Raw genomic sequence first — 22618 nt, forward strand, 5'->3', positions numbered from 1 at the left:
TTATGGATGCTTTAGAATACTATGTTTTCCATTTTTACTGATAAACAGCAAACTAGGGCTGAGCAGATACTATGAAAATATGTGACGTCATGGCAAGCTGGGGTGGGAATTGCAAGGTGGCATCACCACCTGTTGTTTATTGTATACATTTATTGCATACATGTTTTATAGCTTATCAAGCCTCCACTCATAGTAAGAGTGGCTTTTTAGTATTTAGTTTTAGTATTTTTATTTTTAGTATTTTAGAAGCACAACCAACACAGCTCTACATATTTTATAATGTTTTACTCTGGTATATATTGGGGGACATTCTTTCTTTTCATACGGTTATAACTGAAAAACTGAAATCAAAGTTGATGAAATAATCAGTTGCATTAATGCTACAGATATCAATACATCAGGATGTTAATTTGGGTCAAATGTGCCTTAAGATCTTAAGTGATATTTACCACAGGAGTGATAAGTGTCAAGCTCTTTGCAATGTCAATGCAATTTACTTTTTGCACAGGGCTGTTGAGAGTCAGCCGGTGGTAATGTGAATAAAGTTCCTGAACATAGCTTTTATTCTAGGAGTGCAAGTCAAATAAATACCTTCAATGTATTTTAAAAATTATTTGTTGTGCACACGTGGCACTAAGCTGCATTGCATTTCAGCACAGTCTCCCCCATGCTCAATGTAAGTTTGCCAGCGCTTTCAACGTGTCTGAATTCCCACAGAAAAGAATTCATTTGGGAGTGTTCGTAACCACTCGTACACCATGCGGCTTACCTCTTCAGCTGCACGGGCACCCATCTTGCAGGCACATTGTGAAATCCGAGCACATCATGTACAATGTGGCAGCTGAACCATGACTGATGCTTACAGTTGCTGCAATGTTTTCCAGAGCTGCAACTCAATGTGCCCGACTTGAACGAGGAGCATCGGCCACAGATGTCACACCTTTTGCGAACTTGTTACGCTATTTGTAGACTTGCTGCTGAGACATACATGCATCACCTTACAAGACCTTCATTCTGTGATGAGTTTCGATAGGTTTCACACCTTCATTATGCAGAAACGGAATAACGAAACGCTGTTCCTCCCTGATGTAAGCTGCTAGTGAGGCGGCCATTTTTAAGCTGTTCCTGTGTGTGTGGTTCTACATGCGCATGATGCTGCCACCTAGTGAACGTCTGGAACACTGTTAGGAACATGTCTACCAACTTATATGCTACTGGCACTTACCTTTTCTTACGGTTTTCGTTTGGCTCACCCTTGTGTAAAGTAAATAATGAGCAAAAGCAACTCCTTTTTATTTGACATGTGTTGAACGTGATGTGCATGATGCACAACGAAAATTGAAAAAAAGAAAGCAGTCAGCAGCTACTGCGACATTTTTCTATACTTTCACTATGGGCTGTGAAAAGCACCCGGCTAGGACATATCTAATAATTTTTCGATATGAAAATCGAGCAGCTACTATTAAAAGTTGGAGAAAACCCTATTGTGGAATTGTTCGTCATTATAAACTAAATCGTGGAACATTATGTCATCATAGAGGTACATTATCACTTTTTTGCATAAAAAGGAGAGATGGTGCTAAGCAATGTCTGTATGAAGTGGATGAGTTCAATATTACAAAACTGCGTACATGTTAAGTCCATTGGCAAAGACTGTCAATAACTTTTAGCATAACCTATTAACCGAAATTACAAAACATGCTGGACATGACACAGATGCCACTAGCTTCAGGGGAAAATGCAGTTGGACAAAATGGGCATTGTATAACAAATGCTAAGCAGCAAAACATGTTTTTTGTTTCTACTATGCAAATCATTTCTTGCTAACTCGCTATAACATATTATGACACAGACCATAGCACGCTATGTTTCCTTTGTGGAAACGACCTGCTTTAGCACATACATGCAAGAAATTACAGCAAATTATGGTAGGCACAGTTTCTCTTGATTAGGCAGATCATAGCAGAACTTATGCAGGTAGCATGCAATAAAACAAAATGGGCATACCAGCCAGGGTATGGATCAAATGTCCTGTATACTATGTGCACATATATGGTAACTACAAAACACAACCTTTTTTTCTGCAACAGGGCATAATAAAATGCAGAAGTGGTGAAAAGTTTCTCGCTGAGCTGTTAGTAATGGCAATCACTATGCTTCTGTGCTGCTGCCACTAATACTTGCTCCGGTCGTGCTCACGGTGAGGTCGGTGCTGGATCGTCTCGCTGAGCTTTTGTGGATGTGTTCCATGTGATATTGCAGGAGCTTCTCCACAATGATCTGCTCAATTTCTATACCAGCTGCCACTTGCTGAGGGCTCAGGTTAATGACCTCATGATCCTCGCTGGTCACGAAGACGACCCTGTGCTTGCGGCTGTGCAGTTCGTTGCCAATCACAAGCTGTGGGAAACGAAGGTTGCAGTGAGTAGTGGACGCGACCACGTAGAAATTTCACAGGAAAAAGACTGTGGATGCTAGCATTCCTAAAGCCATGCCATAGCTGTTTTCACAGGCATCGATATATGCGAGAACCACCATTTTCAAACTGTGGAGTTAGGCAATCTGACCTAACATAAATTTTTAAGGAATTGTCGGATTTAACATCATGAAACTGCACAGTGGTTTGTCGTTTGACACATGACATGCACATGTGCTTATTGTAGAGCACAGGTCCAAACAAAAGAAGGTATGCAGCACCTTTTAAACACAGGTAGTTGCCTCAGCATTTGTGATTCCAAGATGTTATACAGGTGGGATGCAAATGTACATGGCACACTGACAAGAATTATCTGGTCATTTTTAAATAAAATTCAACCTCTATATAATAAAATGGTCGAAATTTCGTTGTATTAAAATTCGACCTTTTAAGCAATTAAGCACAGTTGTCGATCAATTTTTCTTACACGGAAAAGGGCCGCAGAATTTTCCGAATTATCGGGCAATCGAAAAAGGCAAATTCGAATGAGCAAAAAATTCATCTTGATGAATTTGGTAGTCGGTGACGAATGATACAGCTTCATACCGAGTCAACGATACCTTCACATCGACGGTACAAATTAAGCAAAGTCAGCCACATGTCGCCAGCATTGGGATGACACTATCATGAAAAGTGTGGGCAGCAGGGAGCAAATGCTTCATTTGCCTCTCGCGCCAATGAGTCACCGAAACTCGATTACACAACTTTCAATACTAAATGCACGGGAAGACACCTTACATGATGCCACGCCATCACGGCATGCCCACTCTTTGCACACGTGGCGGATTACTCTTAAATTAGGGTGCATGGCTGCTATGCGCTGAGCCGCACTTACAGCCATGCGCAGCCAGCGCCGAAACACGCGCCAGAAATCGTGACCACGCCAAACGCGTCTGCGAAAGTTTCCATTTATTGTCTTGGCATTCCTTTGTGGCAGAAGTGAAATTTTGTTACATTGAAATCGCATATAAACACACTTCCTTATATTGAGGTTCTAAATACATGGTGTTCTGTGGACAAGAGGTTATGAAAAGTTAAATACTTCGTTATACTGAAGTTTGTTATATCGAGGTTTAACTGTATCTAAAAGTTCGGAGTAGAATGCCATGCAAAAACATGCAGCAGAAGAGAGACAAAAGATACAATAAGTGCAAGCTTGCAAACAATTATATTGAAAAGCTCATGGTGCCTGTCAAATGCTCTGCTATGTGTGCCTGGCAGCCTATGTACCTTAGCTTCTGTCCCTCCCTCCCTCCCTCCCTCCCTCCCTCCCTCCCTCCCTCACTCTAACTCACTCACTCTAACTCACTCACTCACTCACTCACTCACTCACTCACTCACTCACTCACTCACTCAAGCATGCAATTCCCTCCCCCTTCAGGCTTTGAGGGACAGTTGTGTAGGGGGTCCTTGGCTTAATACCCACCCAAGTTCAATATGGCAACAACAAAAATTGAAGGTCTCTAAGAGTAAAAATAGTGTGCTTGCTCGAAATTATTTGGTATATAGTAAGCAAACTGAAATGAATTAGTAACAAGAAAAGAGAAAGTAAGCCTTCAAAAGTTTAGGAGGCGCTGCTTTGTAAAACTAACTGTACACGCTTGTTAAGCAGTGCATGTCCACGTACATAGCCAGATGCATGCTTGATTCAATTATGAATATGTCGGTAACGCTGTGGTTCCAAGTGAAAGCTCTAACGATGTGCAAGTGCTTAATTTTAGCCTAATAGTGCACCCGCTTAAGAGAACAAGTAGAGCACCACACTGAAACAAAGTTATAGTGTGTTTTAAGAAATGCATTTCAAGTCGGCACTTGTTCGATTTTTGCCTACTTTTGCCTAGAACAAAGTTGCTGTGTTTCTTATTTTGGTTGTGACACATCTCTGATGACTGTAGTAGCTAAGCTATGCTATCTCTAGTATTTCAAGAAACACTTGCCTTGTGCTTGTAGTTAGCCAAAGCCCTCCTTGCTTTGTCCAGCAGAATGTTGTCATCCGTTTCCAGCTGGGAACAAACAAGAGAACCTAATTTTCACTGTTCCATGGGGAACCCTGCTTGACTTTATTTACACTTCATGCCCGATATCAGAAGATAACTATGGCTTTATGCCTACTTTCAATGAAGCCAGCAATTCACAACATACATTTAATTACAGTGCATGAGCAAATTATCAAAAGAGACATACTCTGTAAACTAACTGAGCTTTCTAATCAGCAGCTCCAAATGGGAAATGTCTAAATGCGTGCAGTAAAGGAATACATGGAGATCAGTACTTCTGCTTTGGATCAAAAAAAATATTTCAGTAAGTTCAATTCGTTCTTGAAAATTTCAAGTTTTGATCAGAAACGTTCAGTGTTCAAGTATACAGGCAGCAAAACAGTGCCGACTATACTTGCAAATTTGGCAATGCACGAAGATTAATTTACCAGATGAAGATAGAAGTATAGAAAAAGCTCTAATAAAGAAAACACCGTAAAAATATTTGCAGGCTTCAGTGATTCAATGATTACTCTATCTCTGAAATGATTTACTGAGACTGCAGTTACTCCCCCCAACTACCTCTAATGCCCTCGACATTGTGCAAAACTCCTGCAAACCTGTACAATGTTCCAGAACTGTATGCAACACTCATCCATGCTGTATGAACTTATTGTAATGAGACCACATCAAAACTGTAGTCAAGCTTTCACGTGGAAAGCTCGGTATAAGCGAAATTGGTGGGTTAGGTATTACATGAAAAGAGAACCAGAGATGTGCATTGCCTTAGCTGCAGTGACATTAGTGGTGTCAAGTTACAAACCATGACATACAAGTCAGTCAATCTTCACCAAAGGGGGCCAATGCACAGTAACAGGCATTAAACGTTAGAAAAGACAAGGACAACAAAGGAGGACAGAACAAGAGTGCTTGTGTTGTCCTTCTTCTTTGTCCCCATATTTTCAAGTGCTTTATGACTGTAACTATATGCTATACCAAGAAAGCCGAACGTCAATCTTGGTCAATAGTCGGTACAGTATATATATATTGCACGTTATATTTATTCAAATTTTATTAAACTTGTCTAACCATTGTCTAACCACCTATGCTGCACCTGTTTCACCCATCTCATATGTGTGTTTGTTCATGCCTAAAGATAATTGAAGATAATTGAAATAAGTGTAAAGGCCAGTAAGTACCTTAAAAGAGACGACGTAGGCTACAGGATTCCAACAGCAGATGAGTGGCTTGAGCATCTTGGGAACCAGATGTAGTCGCAGCTGTAGAGGGCCAGCATCCGAATGGATCTTGTGCTCAGGCTGCATCAAGTCCGTCACGGAGTGATTGATCTTAGTTATGAAGGACACCATACTGAATGACCGCACATTATATTTGGCCACCTCAATTTTTTCAACATCCATTGTGTCTTGAGGCACAAAATGCTGCATTCTTTTTTTTTTTGCATTTCACTGTTGCTGGAACATGGCCTGACTTGGCTCAGTATTAAAATGTGTGACCCGAAAGCTATTTCGTTGATCTACCTTTGGTGGTGTGACACAACACAGCCAGAGTTAGCCTCAGACTTCTTGCATTTCAGAGGTTTCATAAAACAAGACTTGTGCACACCTTCATCATGCACACCTTTCATCAGAACTGATAAAGAAAAGTGATTTAAAGATGGTGCATAAAACACACTGCATCTTTCACAATAAGAATTGCCAAAGCAAAGGTGTTATCGAAGCCTTATTGAGATGCAATATTTCTTCCACAATGTGACTACCTTCTAGAAGCAATGCCAGTGATCATATTTCCAACAGAATGAATCACAAAAGTACTGCACATCTTTGGTTTCATGAGAAGCCATTTTCTACTGCCTTTATGTTCAAGCCTGACGGTGAAATTACTTTCAAAGCATCTTACAGTGTATACATCAAAAACATGGGGAAAATAACAACCAGAAAAACCTGCAATGTAGCCACACTAGTCTTGACACTCCCTCAAGGTTGCCTCAAACACATAAAGTTAATGTGTATAATCAACTCTAGAAAAGCTTCCCATAGCACCAATGCATTGAAATCGGTAACAGAAGGTGCCGCCATGTTGCTACTCTGTGCAGGCGTGCAAGAGCAGATGATGAGATGCAATTTAGATGAAACATGCAATCAACATGATCCTGAGCGTCTCTGTATCATGGCACCATCTTGTTCCGGGCGCCTGTACACCTTTTCATGAATCGTGAATTTTAGATCATGCTTTTTAAATGGCCATCCAATCTTTCTAAAAAATATATAGAATTGGACTTTTTCCATATGTACATGCTATTATGATGTGCAAAATCAGTGATGACGATGAGCCACAAAAAACAGGAGTATATTTTACTGAGCAGAAGGCCCTAGCTGACGGTCATTCTTTGGCAGACAAATCATCCGGTCATCTCGTGCCAGCCACTAGTTATCTGAGCCACACGCCCACTTTGCTTCCTAGGCCTTCCTTCCCTTGCCTGTCTCTAGCCAGCCACCACTCTTCTCATCTTCCTCGACGACCATGCTGCTACAGGAGGGCCCCTTCTAGTGACGGAGTCATGCAGGAAGCTGGAATGATACTTTGAGGAGTTTGGGTCGGGGTGTAGGGAGTTTAAGTGTGTTTGATGACTGCAGAGGACCAACTGGCTCTGGGCTAATTGGCTTATCTGGTGACTGAGGGAGCGGATCCTCAACCAGGGCGGGTTTGAGACGATCGATGGAGATGCTGCCCTGTCGGCCGTTTAAGTCTACCATGAAATGTTTGTCGGCATGATGATTGGCATGATATGGATCGTTGTAAGGGCGTTGCAGGGGCTTCCGTGTGGAGTCACAGCAGACGAAAATGTAAGAGGAAGTCACCAGCTCTTTGTCAATATGGGATGCAGCGTGGTGCTGGCAGTGTAGTTCAGAAGCACGAAGCGTTCAGAATGAAGCTCGCAGCCTGCTGATGTAGTTGGTGGGGTCAGGGCACGGCAATGAAACGGTAGGGTGGAAGAACTTCCCTGGAAGGCGCAGTGGTGCTCCAAAAGCGATCTTGGCAGGCATACAGTGCAGATCCTGCTTCAGTGTAGCCCGAAGACTCAGCATAACCAGCGGTAGTGATGTGGACGAGTGAGTGGTGTCAGATTGCGCTCTGAGTGAGGTATTGATGGAGCGGTGAAAATGTTGAACAAGACTATTGGCAATGGGTTGATATGCCATGGTGCATACGCGAGAAGTGCCTAGAAGGGTCAGCAGGTTATTGAATAGTGCCGATACAAACTGGCGTCCTCTATCAGTTTTAATTTTAATAGTAGATGGTATGCAGTATCGCAAAACCCAGCCTGCAACAAATGCGTTTGCAATGTTTCAGTACAGATGTCGGGTAGAGGGAAAGCTTCTGGCTATCGGGTAAAGTGATCTATGCAGGTTAGGTAGTAGGTGTTCCTGTGTGATGGTGGTCATGGCCCCGAAATGTCAATTTATACCTTGTCGAATTGTTCAGATGATGGAAAAAATGAGCCGATAGGTGCCCTTGTGTGTTGATGAACCTTCGATTGTCAGCATACCAGACAACCACGCGCCCGGGCGCATATGTCTTTGCTGAAGCCCAGCCAGACGAAACATTGTCACCAGATGTTGCGTGGCTCGGATTCCAGGGTGGGACAGTTTATGAAGGGCATCGAAAACGATGCACTGGAAATTGAGTAGAACGACTGGACGTGGGGTGAACATGGACATCACGCAGATGTAAGGTGCCAGGTCTTCTATGAAGCACAATTACCTCTGTGTCGTCTTGTTGCAGGGCAGCAAGTGCAGAGAAGTCGATGCTAACCCGGTTGTTATTCATTGTGATCAAACAGGCACAGCGCAAGACAGCATCTGCTGTGGCATTATCCTTTCTGAGCACGTGCCTTATGTCCGTTGTGAATTTCGCGATGAATGTGAGATGGCGTGTTTCTTGTGGTGAAAATTCGGTAGAATTTGACCGAATGGCGAAGGTCGAAGGTATGCGGTATGTCTTAATGTGGAACTCTCGACCCTCTAGGAAGTGTTTGAAGTGACGTACAGCCATGTACATTCCGAGGAGTTCTCTTCCGAATGTGCTGTAGCGAATCTCAGTGGATGAGAGTTTTCGAAAAAAGAAGGCAAAGGGCTGCCAGACATTATTTGCGAACAATTAAAGCACTGCTCCCATTGCAGCATTGGACGCATTGGTCATGAGGCAAAGTGGGGCTCCTGGTCTCAGATGGACGAGAAGGGTTGCCTGAGACAGCTTGATCTTCATGGTATCAAAAGCAGTTAGTCCTCTTGGGGACCAAATGAGTTCAGTTGCTTTAGATTTGTTGCCCTGGAGCATATCCGTTAGGGGCTGGAGAAAAGCGGCGCAGTGAGGGATGAAGTGGTTGTAGAAATTAACGTGGTTAAGAAACTCTCGCAGTTTGCTGGTGGAAGATGGCTGAGAAAGATCTTGTATGGCCTCGACTTTTAACGGCTAGGGACGGACGCCGTCCTTGTCGACACGGTGACTGATGAAGTCCAACTCGAGTGCACCGAATATGCACGGCGCCCTATTGATAGTAAGGCTGTATTCGGCGAGGCGTTGAAAGAGTTGGCCCACATGTTGGATGTGTTACTCTGCATCGTGACTAAAGACAAGCAAATTGTCGATGTACGCAAAACACAAAGGTAGTCATCTTGTTATTGATTCGATGAATAGTTGAAACATTTGTGCAGCACTGCAAAGGCCGAAAGGCATGCGCACATACTTGAAGAGTCCAAATGGTGTGATGATTGCCGAATTTGATAGTAAGCCTTCACCAAGTCTATCTTGGAGGATATCGTTGCTCTATGCAGTGGTGCAGGGAAAACTGCAATGTGCGGAAGTGGGTAACGGTCCGGCAGAGTAGCATTGTTGAGTATACGGTAATCTCCACACGGCTGCCAGTCTCCATAAGACAGCTCGGGCACCATATGCAGTGGAGATGCGTAAGGGCTTGAGGAAGGCCGTACAATCCCGTGTTCAAGCATGTGTTCTAATTCGATGCGTGCAATCTTGCAGTAATCAGGTGGTAAACTATGAGTTTTAGTGTGGATGGGCGGGCCAATTGCAATGACATGGTGAGTGACGTCATGTCTGATCAGCAAAAAGAAGTTGGCGTGTTGAAGAAAGAATAGGAACTACTCAAGAAGTTTTGTGTAGACTGACTTCGGCAATGCGTTGTTGACCACCAAAAGTGGTACTCGCGAGGCTATACCAATCACAGAAAGGTGTCATAGCATCAACGAGGTTCTTGCAGTGCATGTCAACTAAGAGATTGTAGTTGCACAGGAAATTCGCACCCAAGATGGGGTAGGCAACATTAGCAATTAGGAAAATCCATCGTAATGTCCTGTGGAGGCTGATGTTGTGGGACAGTGCTTGTTCCCCATAGGTGGCAATGGGGGTCTTATTGGTAGCTTGTAGTCTTGATTGGACTTGCCGGCACTTGGGAATCACAGCTGAGGATGGGATGACACTGACCTCAGCACCAGTATTCATAAAAAAGAGTAGACCTGTGATTTTGTCAGTCACAAAGAATAAGCGGCTGACTGGCTTGAGCACCGCTAGCCGCTTCTAGTGGTGCTGCGGGGAGTTTCTCTGAAAACTACAAGGTGCCGTGCACTTTTGCACTGCGTTAGCAAAGGTACGATAGTACCAGCATTCCCCTTACCATGATGAGGGACGGTGAGCGAATTGCACGAGAACAAGCATGGTGTCGAGGGGATAGAGCGGTGATCTGGGCTGACAGTTTGCAGATCTCCTCGTGGAATTCATCATGCAGGCATTGCAGGGAGGGTGAAGCTGGCACAGTGGATGCATCTGAATGTTCCACGAGTGAAACCGTGAGACTTGATGCATCCATGACGGAGTAGGCAAGTTGGGCTAGCTGGGACACGGACAAACTGCTAGAGGTCGCCAGAAGGAAACGTTGTAGGAACAACTCTCAAAGCAAATCTTGAATGAAAGTGGTTGCCTTGTCTCCAATGAGCTGTTGAAAACGCTGCAGGAGCTGTGAAGGTTTGTGATCCATGAGTTCTTCAGTTTGGAGAAACTGATGTAGCCGTTGCTGTTCCAACGCTGCCGTGTGTTTGCCGAGTTTGCTCGTGAGGATGTCGAAAGGGTCTGTCACCGGGGGTTGAAGGATCAGGTCGCAAAGCTCAGTGGCAATCTTGGGCGGCAGTGAGGATACTGAATGGTTGAATTCTGGAGTCTGCGATGTGACTTGCGCGATGGCAAACTGGTTGTTTTTACTTGAGCGATCCAGAGTTGTGGGTCCACTGGCCAGTAATGGGGTCACCTCAGCGAAAGAGTAACCACATTGTGCTGTGGTGCAGGGATTTTTCTATCACTGTCATCCGTGACGGTGGTTCCACGCTGATCATTGGAAGCGGTGCAGTTGTTGTCAGTCATGTCCACTGTCCGTGGTCACCAATCTAGTGGCATGCAAAATCAGTGATGACGACGGGCCACAATAAACAGGAATATATTTTTACTGAGCAGAAGGCTCTACCTAACGGTCATTCCTCGGTGGATTATTCTCCCCGGCCACCTTGCGCCGGCCGCACGTGACCTAAGCCATACGCCCGCTTTGTTTCCCAGGCAATTGCCTGTCCCTAGTCAGCCGCCGTTCTCCTCTTCTTCCTCAGCGTCGATGCTGCTACACTATGTATAAGTGCTTTTTTTTCCATCATATTTTGATTATTTCTTGTGCTTTGAAAATGAGAGTAGCAACATGGTGGTGCCTTTGTGGCTGCCACTTTTTTTGCTCAGTTTTTGCTCTAGAGTCAATATAATAACTCTTAAGCTCATACCTAAACCTAGCAGCAACACAGTGAGCTCTGCTAAGATCTCATGCCACAAGCAGGTCACGCGCTTGTGTATGGACAACCAGAAGAAAAGTTAACACAAGAGTTAATTTACAAATACCAAGTGTTGTACAAAAGGCTACACAGCAAGCATTAACAAATTTTCTGTATGCTCCGAAGTGTTAAGTGTGAACAATGCCACAGCACACTTAAAACATAGCATCACCAAATGTACATAGTCAATTAACGTACTTCATTGTCCCACCCAAAATTGCATAGTATAGGGGCTAAGACAGATGCAGTAGCAAAGGGCTCTGAACTACTTTTTCACCACCATGAGTTCTTTATTGTGCACTCTCAACTTCGGACGTGCACTCTTTTGCATGCTTCTCTTGTTAGAATGTAGATGCCGCAGCTGGGGAGTTCAACATACTTCTGTGTGTTCAAAATTTAGCAAAATTTTAAAATGAGCCAAAATTCATAAACTTTATGAAAAGTTCGAAGAGTTGGCAGGTATGCTAATGGTATTTTAGAGATAATGTATCTTGCTCATACTTTTAGGTTGTGAAGCTAAATATGAAATAAGTATAAAGCTAAAACCTTCTGCTGCTGAGCACAAGGTCACAAGTTGGATTCCCAACCATGGCTGCTACATTTCAAAGGGTGCTGAATGCAAAACTGTTGGTGCACTTAAATTGGGATGCATGTTAAAGAACTCCAGTTAAGGAACCTCAGAAGCATTTGTCATAGCCATACGGTTATTTCAGGACGTTAAAAGCTATCATTTTATTTTTTAAAAACAACTCGACTGTATAATGAGGTTATCTTTCTAACCATGTTTTCTGGGGGCACGTAGAAGTCTGACACAGCAGCAGCCAGGTATAGCAGAGCACGGGCTCCCAAAGGTCTCAGGGCAACAGCACACGCCTTTAACAAGAACAGGTAGTCAGTCAGCGTGGTGAAGCACACCTGCAGGAGGCGCCTGCCACTGCCCTCTGCTGTGGCCCGCTGGTAACCCTCAAGCACGGGTCGCACCTTGGAAGCTGCATCTGCACGCACTGCACAAAACAAGGGAACAGTAATATACTCACTCCCTGCAGATCATTGTTGCCACCAGCTAAATGAACTCCATCTAAGGCAGCAGCACAAGGAAGACGAGGACACAGGAAAACAGATATGGACGCCACGTGTGCTGGGCTAACCTTCCGTGCCCATGGTGTACATGTCTGCTTACTTGCATCCTCGTTTCCCTTGCGCCGCTACCTCAGTATATCGAACCAACTAGCCCATGAGCTAGTGCTCAGCAAAGGAGGCCACTGACTTTGGGGTGTCTATTAAAATAAAAATTATTTTCTCATCCTCGGTAACATAGCAGCTCCATAAATTTTTACCCCCATCTTGTACAAGTATAACATTTCCGACTCAAGCACAGAGACAACACTACATAAAATTCAGCAACTCAAGTGTTGGGTGTGAAGATGATCGAAAGTCATGATGAAGATCAACCTTACTTACTAATAAGTTCTACTACTGTGCCTGCACATACGACATGACAGCCTATACTTAGTCTTATTTTTTTTTTTACGTTTGACACTTCCATGCCACCTACTGCTTTGTGCACAATTCTTATTGCTGTTATCTCCTCTTTTATTAGCAATTGATACCTCTGTGGTACAGGTCAAAACAGCCTTTCTATTGTCTATTTTTTAGCCTAAACTAGAGTCTAGTCACTTTATATGTGTATTTGTCACTCACAGCTGCATCTACCATACTTTAATTCCCACCATTTTGCTTTAATGCAAAAACCGTACATGAGTACTTTTAAAATGACATTCCATGGTGTCAGGGTGACCACTTCATGCAGTGCAAGGGCTGCCCTATGATTCAGTCTCAAATGCGGTGTATTGGGTTGATATAATGATGTGACTCTCTTGAAGCGACACAGGGGTTATGAGAGACGGCATAGTGGGAAGTCGAGGAGTAATTCTGACCATATGGGGTTCTTGAAAGTGCATCCAAAGCTCAGCACATAAGCAATTTTACTTTCTAACACCATCAGAATACTAATGCCATGGCTGGGAATCGACACTGCAAACTTTTCTCAGCAGAAGAATGCCATAGCCACTGTGCCATTGCAGCAGGCATGTTGCTTGCAATAACCATTTAATTTGGGCACACCGTGTTCGAGATTCCAACTATCAGGACAGTAAGGTTATTGCAAGGTGCAAGATAAAGGTGCCATTACAAGATTGACACTGTGCTGAAAATATGTTATATGTTTCAACAAGCATTCTGATGCTATGGAAACAGGTGACATTGTCCATAGACAATGCTTTATTCCCAGCAGTGTCACCCATGCCACTGCAATGAGCATTATGAATTGTGTTCTCATCTACAGGCAAAAACAGCTAATAACCAACATACTGAAATTTCAAGTGTCAGAGAACGCATAACACCAACTACTTGTTTCGCCCATGCAAATGGGCCATGATAGAGCAGTGGCTATGCGTTACAGTGAACACAATACAACAAATGGTTTGCTAAAAATAAAAATGTTTGCAGGTTTCAACATGAATAGTCCTCTTGAATCGTCAGTTTTACCATGTGAACTTTTTGACACACAGCCATGGAACAGCAAGTAAACATCATTTGTATTGTTGACCTGAACCTTTTTCCTAATCCAGACGCCATGCCTTGAATAAGGCAATTGCACTGAGCAATAGTCAAAGTTCACAATGGGAGGAGTGGTAATTGACTGCATTTTACTTATGTTACAGTTTCATGTCCCTACAGAAAACAGCATTGTACAATCCATCAATGGCATAAAAATCATTGGTGAAGTCAGTTCTTTTGCCATTTTCGTAAAGGAGCTTTGGACACACTTGCTGGAAAATCCATTACTGACAAAACAGGAAAAATGATAGAGAGACCGCATTACCCTGTAGTAGAATAAATTACCTGAAGTTGCTATAAGCCTGATTGTATCGAGTACCACGATCATTGGATACATTTTCATTTTTGTGATGCGCTTATTTCAGTCATTATTATGGCTGATAGTTCTTTTCTTTTTTCCTTCTTCTTGTAGTCTCATCTCTGCAGGTCTAATTTAGGAAGGCTTAATTACTGTTGTTGCTTTTCAACCTAAACTTTTTTTATAACTATTCTTCTACTGCTTTGCCAGCTCATGTTGCAATGAACAAAGCACAGGTTTGATTATATTCTATGTGTTTCCAAATCTGAAATGATTAAATGCAAAGTACAAATGTACTAAATAAATTATATCAGCTAAAGGGTGAAAAAAAAAGAGTCAATACAGCAGAATGAACATGTCACAAATGGTAATATCAGCAGATTAAAAAGAATGTGTCTGAGATTTTATACTCTTGGGCAAACAGTCAACTTAATTGCTATTTTAACTTGCACATACATGCACATGTATGTGCATGTCTTGTTTAACGAAGTTTGTTTCTAGTGTACACAAATCATTCTCGGTCACTTGTCCCATCATATCAGCAACAACAGATGAGGGCAAAGATTGTAAATTTCTCACAGCTGCTCCTTCGTCACAATATATTCTATTCTCGAGCTAAAAAAAATAAATAAATAAGGTAAATCAACATGTGAAGAACCGACAGCTCCTTGGAACACAAAGATACTGGAGGAGCTTTGACAAGACATACACAACTTAGTTACGTCAACTTTAGTGATTATAACTTGGTTTCCATAATATCTCTGTTCCAGCTTAACACAATGCACTCCTTGAATGACGAAATATAGTTCTTTAGATTTTAAGAATTCCACAGCAGATACGCTAGCCCAAAAGGAAGACTTAGTTTTAAAAAATGAGGAAAGAAACCCATGTAGTAAAAGGAAGAACAAAGCAACCATGAAGGTCAAGCAGATGGACGACGAGGAAAAGAGGTACACAAGCGTGGCAACATTTACACAAGAAAAAATGCAACAAGGGCCAGCAATGTCCAAAATACAAGGAAAGAATATTTCCACATAATAGAGCTTTGTTGTAATAAAAGCCCTCCACTTCGTCTGTGACATTAAAGGGATGCTATATATAGAAACGTTACCTTAGTTAAAAGAAAGCTGTACCTCAGGAGCTCCTATCTAAACATAAGGCTATGGAGGAATGTTTTTCTTGGCATCCAGTGCACTGATATTTATAAGATATGCTGCATTTAAAAGTAAAGGTTCAACAACTCTTCTGAGGTTAGGAAGTAGTTTCTTGAGTTAGGCCAGTAACTGTTCTTTTACAATATTCTTGAAGGTTACAAATATCTTTAAGAACTGAAGAATCAAGTTGACAACTGTCTTAACTCTGCAATAAAAATGATGCAAAAATTCTGCAAACTGCATTTATTGAGGTGTCTCATGTGGACAAAACTGATGTCCTATACACTGCTCTGAAATATACAACTAATGAGTAGGACTTTCGCAAATCCCTTGTAAGCATTGCAATGATTTCAAAGAAGCTGAAGACATATATATCGCAACTGCCTGCTTTAAATACCCAAACACATTCAGTTTACAGAACTGTGATATCTTTTTTTTTAGTGTAGAGTTACGGATTTGTAAACTGTGTATCAGTCTTTTTTAACTCTACCAATTTATTTTAACTTTTGTAATATATTTAGAATTCTTAAATGAGAACTCTGCTTCCTCAGTTGGTAGGATTCAGACTTCTGTCTTAATTTTAACAAATCTAATTAACACCGGTCCAGCGGTTTTCTAATGACAGCATATCTGCATTTAGCATGTTCGGGAAATTGTATTTGGCCTTAATGTAAAGTTTTTTCTTAAGCTAGGCTGTTAGCTTACCGTGCTGAAATTATGAGTAGGTAAGTCCTACCATGACTTCCCTGTTACATGGCTTGCCACTCTAGATAAATACATAACTTACCAGTGTGAGCTTAAAAGGTCAACTGCAATGAAATTTCACACCACACAAAAATCCTACTTTCAGTTAACGTCAATATAGCACAGATGCAAAACTTTCGTTCGAAATATGAGTGGATGCATCACAGAAAGCTAGCAAAAATAGGCGTTTTTGATATTGAGACCCAGTACACCGCTGTAGCATGACCTGCAAGACCAAGCAGTGCCTGCAAGTGCGCTGAAAATGAAGGCCATTTTCTGAGATCTGCTGCATATCTGCTACAGGTGCTTGACAATTATCAATGCTGCGACTTTGACAACACTGTTACAAAAGTACATATTGATCATTTATAACCAATTTAGCCACAGTCAAATTTCATTGCAGTTGGCATTTAATGATACTATTGTTTATAAAAACAATTCATTTGAGCAGGTGAAAGCAATATGTCAAAGCTATTGGCTCACCTTGAATGCAATTGTTATCACCAGGTGCAAACTGGAGGTAGCTGAGCAGTTCACCAGGCTTGAACCGTCTAACAAATGGTTGCAGGCTCGTTGATCGGAACAGAAACAGCACAGCATAACCTTGATCCAGAAAGTACCTTGAGGTTTGAGCTTGGTCAAGGCAGTTTTCTTCTCACCAAGGAAGAAATGCTGTACCTACTGACACACCATGATGGGCTGTCTGGGTACAACAACAAATTGAGACACAAAGAAGATAAAAAAGGACATTGCAGTGCACAGAGTTAATAGTAGCACTGCAGTGCATGCAGACACACATGTAAAGTGCAATCTTAGTTCAAGAAGCTGTGGCTGAGCTTAGAGAGAAATCAGACTTCGTGCTGTTAGCTTCATAGTGGATTATTTCCTGGCCAGACAGTCCCAAAAGCCTGAAGAAATGGCTAAGAAAAAGAGCAATGAATGCCCATGTACAGCATATGATTAGTCTATAATTTGTTCACAAAGATGCATGTTTATACACAGGTGAAGAACTGCCAGAATGGAAACGGCGATACAAAGAAGCCAGCTGTTTATTTCTATAGTAGTTAATCATGAAATGGCAGGCTCGTCACAATGCAAGCCACACTGTACTGAAAAGAGTAGAAATAGAAAATGAAGTGAGCGCCGGAGATTGCAAGTGAAAATGCTGAAAGCGTGACAAAGCACACAAAAGTGGCCACAGTGAACAAGCGTGCACTGCATAGTTTGTTGACACCTCTCTACTGGTCAATGCTGCATGTAATTCGCCCCAGTGCTGCACTGAAAAAGTGAGTGGATTCAGTTATCAGTTGCATTTGTCAAAGATGTGCCATCATAGGCACTAGTGCATGGAACTTGGGCTCTACACAAATTGACCAACATAGAGTGAGCAAGGCATGGAGCAGAGTGAAACAGGAAAATTACAACTCAGCTTCAACGAGCCCTGCTGATACACAAGTATTACTGCAAAAACTGTTATTTCTCTTTTTTCATTCAACTTCTGTGTCTCGTAAACCTTTACAGAGCTCTGAACTGCAGGAAACAGCTAAATGTGCATGCCTTATTGTTTCTGTAGGGCATGACGGTAAATGCTTTCTTCATTGTAAACTATAAGGCAAGGCATAAGGAGCACATTTAAAACCTGTTTTCTTCAGATGACTAAGCTTTAAAAAGACTTTATTGCATTAGAGCACATGTGCCCTCACATTCGCATTATCACTAGCAGCAGCCATGAAAATAAAACTAAGTCAATGTACTCCTTAAATTAAATTATGGGGTTTTACGTGCCGAAACCATGTTCTGGTTATGAGGCACGCTGTAGTGGGGAACTCCAGAAATTTGGAACACCTGGGGTTCTTTAACGTGCACCTAAATCTAAGTACACGGGTGTTTTCGCATTTCGTCCCCACTGAAATGCAGCCGTCGTGGCCTGGATTCGATCCCGCGACGACCTCGTGCTTAGCAGCCCAACACCATAGTCACTAAGCAGCCACGGCAGCTGATATACTCCTTTCATAGCTAGTACAGCTAATACATGAGTTCTTATTTACTAAAACGCCAGGTTTCCCCAGCACAATATAAAATTATCAGTCTAAGTGTTATAAAGCCCAGTGTTTGTGCTAACTGAAATAATTTTCACTTGTGTGGTGTTATAATTTCCGAAGCACTCCATTAATTACCTGAACTAGGCTGTGAAAAATAACCTTCTGCTCATAAAAGGTTGTCATGTGGCAAAAAAAGCATTCCTATACTTTGCACCAACCCGAAAGGCCATTTAGTGCATTCACTTAATCTTTTAAGAGTTATTTCTTTCTCTCCTTCAAAAAGCAAAAGGCCCTTACAAATTCACACACACACATACACACACATGCCCACACACACAAGCACAGAAGAAAGGATACTCGGCTGATGCAGAGCCTCTGGTTCCTGCGCTAAAATTGTCAACAAATCGCACCGTGTTGTGTTCAAGGGGTACAGTTGTTCCTCCAGACTGCCAGGAAATGCAGACGGTTGGCAGGGCAAAATGACAAAACACATGAATAACAAAGAAACACAGCTTACACAACAACAAATACATCGAATAGAACTAGTGGTGCAAGATGCCCAGATGCCGAAAACTTGGTGTCAGTCATAAAAAGTGCACAAAAGCCACTTTTAAATGCTCGAATGCACCCCTGATTAGCTATTGCATAAAGTTGAGCTTGGGCTAGGTGACACCTCGCATCTCTACAAGACGTCAAGCATCTCACATTGTGCTACATCGATTGTGCACACTGGTTCTCGTTAGACAGTGGAGGTCAAGCCGCAAGTGTTTACTGTGAGCAAGGTCGTTACAGCACCCATGACATGTTTGCCTCACCCAAACCTTGACGAGCACTATTATTTATTATATTTTCCACAAGAAAAATAAATTTAGTGATACGTGCTACATGATTAACACATCTGAATGCTCTACTCCACAAAATGCTGCGTTGCTTTAAATTTGCATTATTAAAGGTGTAACCTCCAAGTGGCCAATTGCTGCTGCCACTTTTTGATGCACTATGCTGTTTCTCTGCCTATTAATGAAATAAGACAGTATATGTCTAGTTCCGCAAAAGCCTTACAGTATTCCCCGTTGGTGCAGTGCCACGAAAACATATGCAGTGGGACCTTTCTTTTACAGGAGATGAACCAGTCCAAAATTTGTGTGTACGTTGTGCTCTCACAAAAGAACTGTGCTGAACAGAGATGTTGAGTTATACATAAGTAATTAAGATGGCAATTTTGCAATAGCAGTTAGAGACAGCAATTAATAAATGCTAGAGAAACCAAGGCATCAGATTTGTTGAGTAGACTAAGTGCTAAATGTCTAAGCATATTTGCAGCGCTGTTAGATGCGTGCTTTGAACATGAAGTCGGCGCTACACGCAAGGTTAAATCAAAGAGCGCATGTGGTTAAGCTCTCGCACGGAGACACGATACAGAAACGAACACTTAATGATGTGCATTTGCCACGATGCGTCGACGAAAACGGTGGAAACACATGGCACATTTCACCCTAGGTTTGTGCTACGTACGCGTAATACGTATGCCGGAATTAAACGTTTTCCAGAAGTAACAAGATAAAACAAACGAAATCTGGCTGCACAAACGTGCTTTATCCGTCTATGGGAAATCGACGGCGGGTCGATGCACTGTTTCGATGCACACACATAAATAACCACAGGCGCGCATACATGTACGTACACCTACCGTGATCAGCACAACGCGCTCGTCGGTGTCCGCAAACGCGGAACAGAACTCATCGATATGCCGTTTCTGCTCGTCGTAATCTGCCGGCGGCTTGTTCGTGCAAAAAAAGGCGTCCCACTGCTCGGTCTCGTTCGATGCCATACTAGCTCGCAAGCACCTAGCGCAGCCGTAGTAGAATGTGCGCCCAACGACAGGGCGCAGCTGCAGCTGGTATCAAATGAATAGCTTTTTCCGCGTCGCACACGCCTCGCCGTCGCACGTCGCCGTTCGCGGTCCGACGTCTGAATTGCGGTCGACTTCCCCTTCATGTCGTCATATTACGATTTTTCTTTCCGGCGCTCGGCCAGCTGATTCGCCGCTTGGCGCGTTGAGTCAATCGAGGACTGCAGCCTCACACTAGTGCCTGTTCGTTTGCACGATGCGCACAAACAGTGATCGCTCTGCAGCGAGTGCGCCCCTGCGCTTTTTTTCTATATATTTTGACGATACCGCAAGCAAGCGCCAAGAGAGTCACACTTATCGAGACGCGCTATTTACACAGTTTGTGAACAAGGAAGGCGATCTCGCTGGCGAAGGCAGGTCACACTAGAAACAAGGCCGCGCGACACACGCTATCTTGGGGCGACCAAGTGTTGATTCAAGGACCAGTCATCGTAGTGGCTACCCTAGACTCCCCGGCGACTGGAGGAGGACTTCATAGGAAGCTGAAGTTCAAAAGGCGGTAGATTTGTAATCGAAATTCACACATACAATATAAACGAAACTAACCGCAGTAGCCGCAATAACCGCACAAAGCTACGGATTGGCTTGTCTGAACTTCTAAAGCAACCTTGGTGGCCAGCATATTAAAAAATTTGGCTTGTTACTTTAAATTTGCCCGGAATGCCGATCTCTTTGAAGAGAAATACCTAAACTTTTACATGCGCAGCTAAACGATACTTTTCCTGAATAAGTTTCATGCATTGTTTTCAGTTTGCCGAAATATAGATGAGGTAAATGCATTGTAATGCACCCTTGTTTCATGCCGCTTTGTACAAGACAAGCAACGCAGGGCTCGCAAGGTAACCGGTGTTACTAGATCTCGTCAACAAAAATAGCCCAAATGAATACTTTAGTCCTTAAAAATGTGCACTTAAAGTACAGTTTCATGTTAAGCAAGCAAAAAAGGTGAAGTGCAACCTCTAATTCTTTAATACATTGCGAGAAAACATCACTTATGTTCAATTCGCAACGCTTCAGAAAAGGAAGGCGAATGCATGTTGCTGAGATTAATTATGGTGTTCATCATGCTATAGGAGAGTCAGCAATAATGAGTTGGTCGCATTCGCGTGGTACTCATACCGCCACATTCACATTCCGCTCGTTCATATCACTACATACCGCATTCAGTACAGCCACGTGGTATCGTAAGCCTTTTTTCACGTCTAAGAACACGCCAAGAAAGAACTGTTTTCGTATGAAAGCGTCGCGAATACATGCTTCAATGCGATCGTCTCTTTCCATGCCAATTGGATGCCTCGTGTTGCCCAGATAATGTTGAAAGGAGACAACAGTTCCATCTGCGTGTCAGGATGAAGGACGTTTTACTATTACGTACATGACTCTATCAGTTCCTGGTGCATATGTCTCACCACCGTTCAAAGAAGCTCAGAACTTGGCATCATTGGAAGGATGGTTGCACGGTTCACTTCTACTACATTTACAGCTCAGTGCCTTACTTTCTGCTGTTAATGCTTCTGGAATGACTGTTAATATATTGAAGAGCTAGACACACTCTCGAAATGCTGTCCAAGTGTGTTGGCCTGGTCTTTAAGGCTGTTGCCTTGACCATTGACTAAAGACAAAAGATAAGTTTGCCGACTGATTAATTTTCGCCGCCTGTTCCATACTTTCGCCTCTTGAGTATAGGAATTTATGCTTGTGGTGTACGTTTCCCAGCTTTCTCTTTTATCAATACCATCGCGTTACAATTTCACGTGCTTGAAGTTTATTAGGCTTTCTGCCGTTGGGGACTGACGTAGTAAGTCCCAGGGTTTGTTTTTCTCCTTACTCGCATGGTGGTGCATTGTTCATTCCGCCATGACATGCGCATCTGTGTAGCCCCATTCGTTGCCTCCAGATCTTGAACTCCAGATTGAACACGGACGAGTAGAGAAAGACAACACGAACGCCGGACTTCAACTACCATTTGAAGTCCGGCATTCGTGTTGTCTTTCTCTTCTCGTCCGTGTTCAATTGTGCGCTAGAACGATGTTTCATGATACATTCAGCTGGTCTTCAAGTGAAGAGTGTTAGTAAAATGGTACGCATGTTTTCTAATCGATCAGATGATTTACCAGCTAGATTAAGGAATTGGTATCACGATGAAGTGTGTCGACTTTGGCGTCAGGCTAGCCGAGATCCAGATATCATATCAGACGTTGAAGCAACCGGTCTTGGCTCATATAACGGCAGGTGTTTAGGCGTGTTGAGGAAAGAATATTTCAGCAGCATTGAGCTGTAATTCTCTAGGTGTCTGGTTCATGCGTAACAGTACAATGGCTAGTGCATTCTCGATTTCGATACGTTCAAACATCGCTTTGTATATCCCCCAGAGCTTGTGCGCACCGATCCTTTCATTAAAAGAGGCGTATAGTGCTCGTACCAGCGTTGGCGGGTTAGTCTCCTCGCTTGTGCGGTACTGTGCCGTATTTTCAGAAGGTCGTCCTGTCTTT

At 42.8% G+C, this 22618-nt stretch overlaps 1 protein-coding gene across 2 annotated transcripts; it reads right to left on the bottom strand.

Annotated features, from left to right (window-relative positions):
* Positions 1 to 1272: 1272 nt before the first annotated feature.
* Ppcs (phosphopantothenoylcysteine synthetase) lies at positions 1273 to 20703 on the bottom strand. Of its 2 annotated transcripts, none has more exons than XM_065432162.1 (7): positions 19905 to 20703; positions 18572 to 18660; positions 16656 to 16792; positions 12273 to 12361; positions 5652 to 5771; positions 4414 to 4479; positions 1273 to 2400 (listed from the first exon to the last, which is right to left on the bottom strand). In XM_065432162.1, exons 1-7 carry the CDS (start codon positions 20043 to 20045, stop codon positions 2152 to 2154), a joined length of 891 nt encoding a protein of 296 aa, XP_065288234.1. In that variant the 5' UTR covers positions 20046 to 20703; the 3' UTR covers positions 1273 to 2151. The 2 variants fall into 2 exon arrangements, with proteins under 2 accessions (XP_065288234.1, XP_065288233.1); XM_065432161.1 differs by having other exon boundaries at positions 12138 to 12361.
* Between the last annotated feature and the right edge of the window lie 1915 nt (positions 20704 to 22618).

Source organism: Dermacentor albipictus, chromosome 4 (assembly GCF_038994185.2).
Source record: "Dermacentor albipictus isolate Rhodes 1998 colony chromosome 4, USDA_Dalb.pri_finalv2, whole genome shotgun sequence".
In the NCBI taxonomy this organism is placed as follows: Eukaryota; Metazoa; Arthropoda; class Arachnida; order Ixodida; family Ixodidae; genus Dermacentor; species Dermacentor albipictus.

Coding starts and splice junctions, on each gene's coding strand:
- Ppcs (XM_065432161.1), bottom strand. CDS start 20,045: ATGGCATCGAACGAGACCGAGCAGTGGGACGCCTTTTTTTGCACGAAC. Junction 4,480..5,651: donor CCTACGTCGTCTCTTTTAAG/GTACTTACTGGC, acceptor GTTTGTTCCCAG/CTGGAAACGGATGACAACAT. Junction 2,401..4,413: donor TGGCTAACTACAAGCACAAG/GCAAGTGTTTCT, acceptor CGTTTCCCACAG/CTTGTGATTGGCAACGAACT.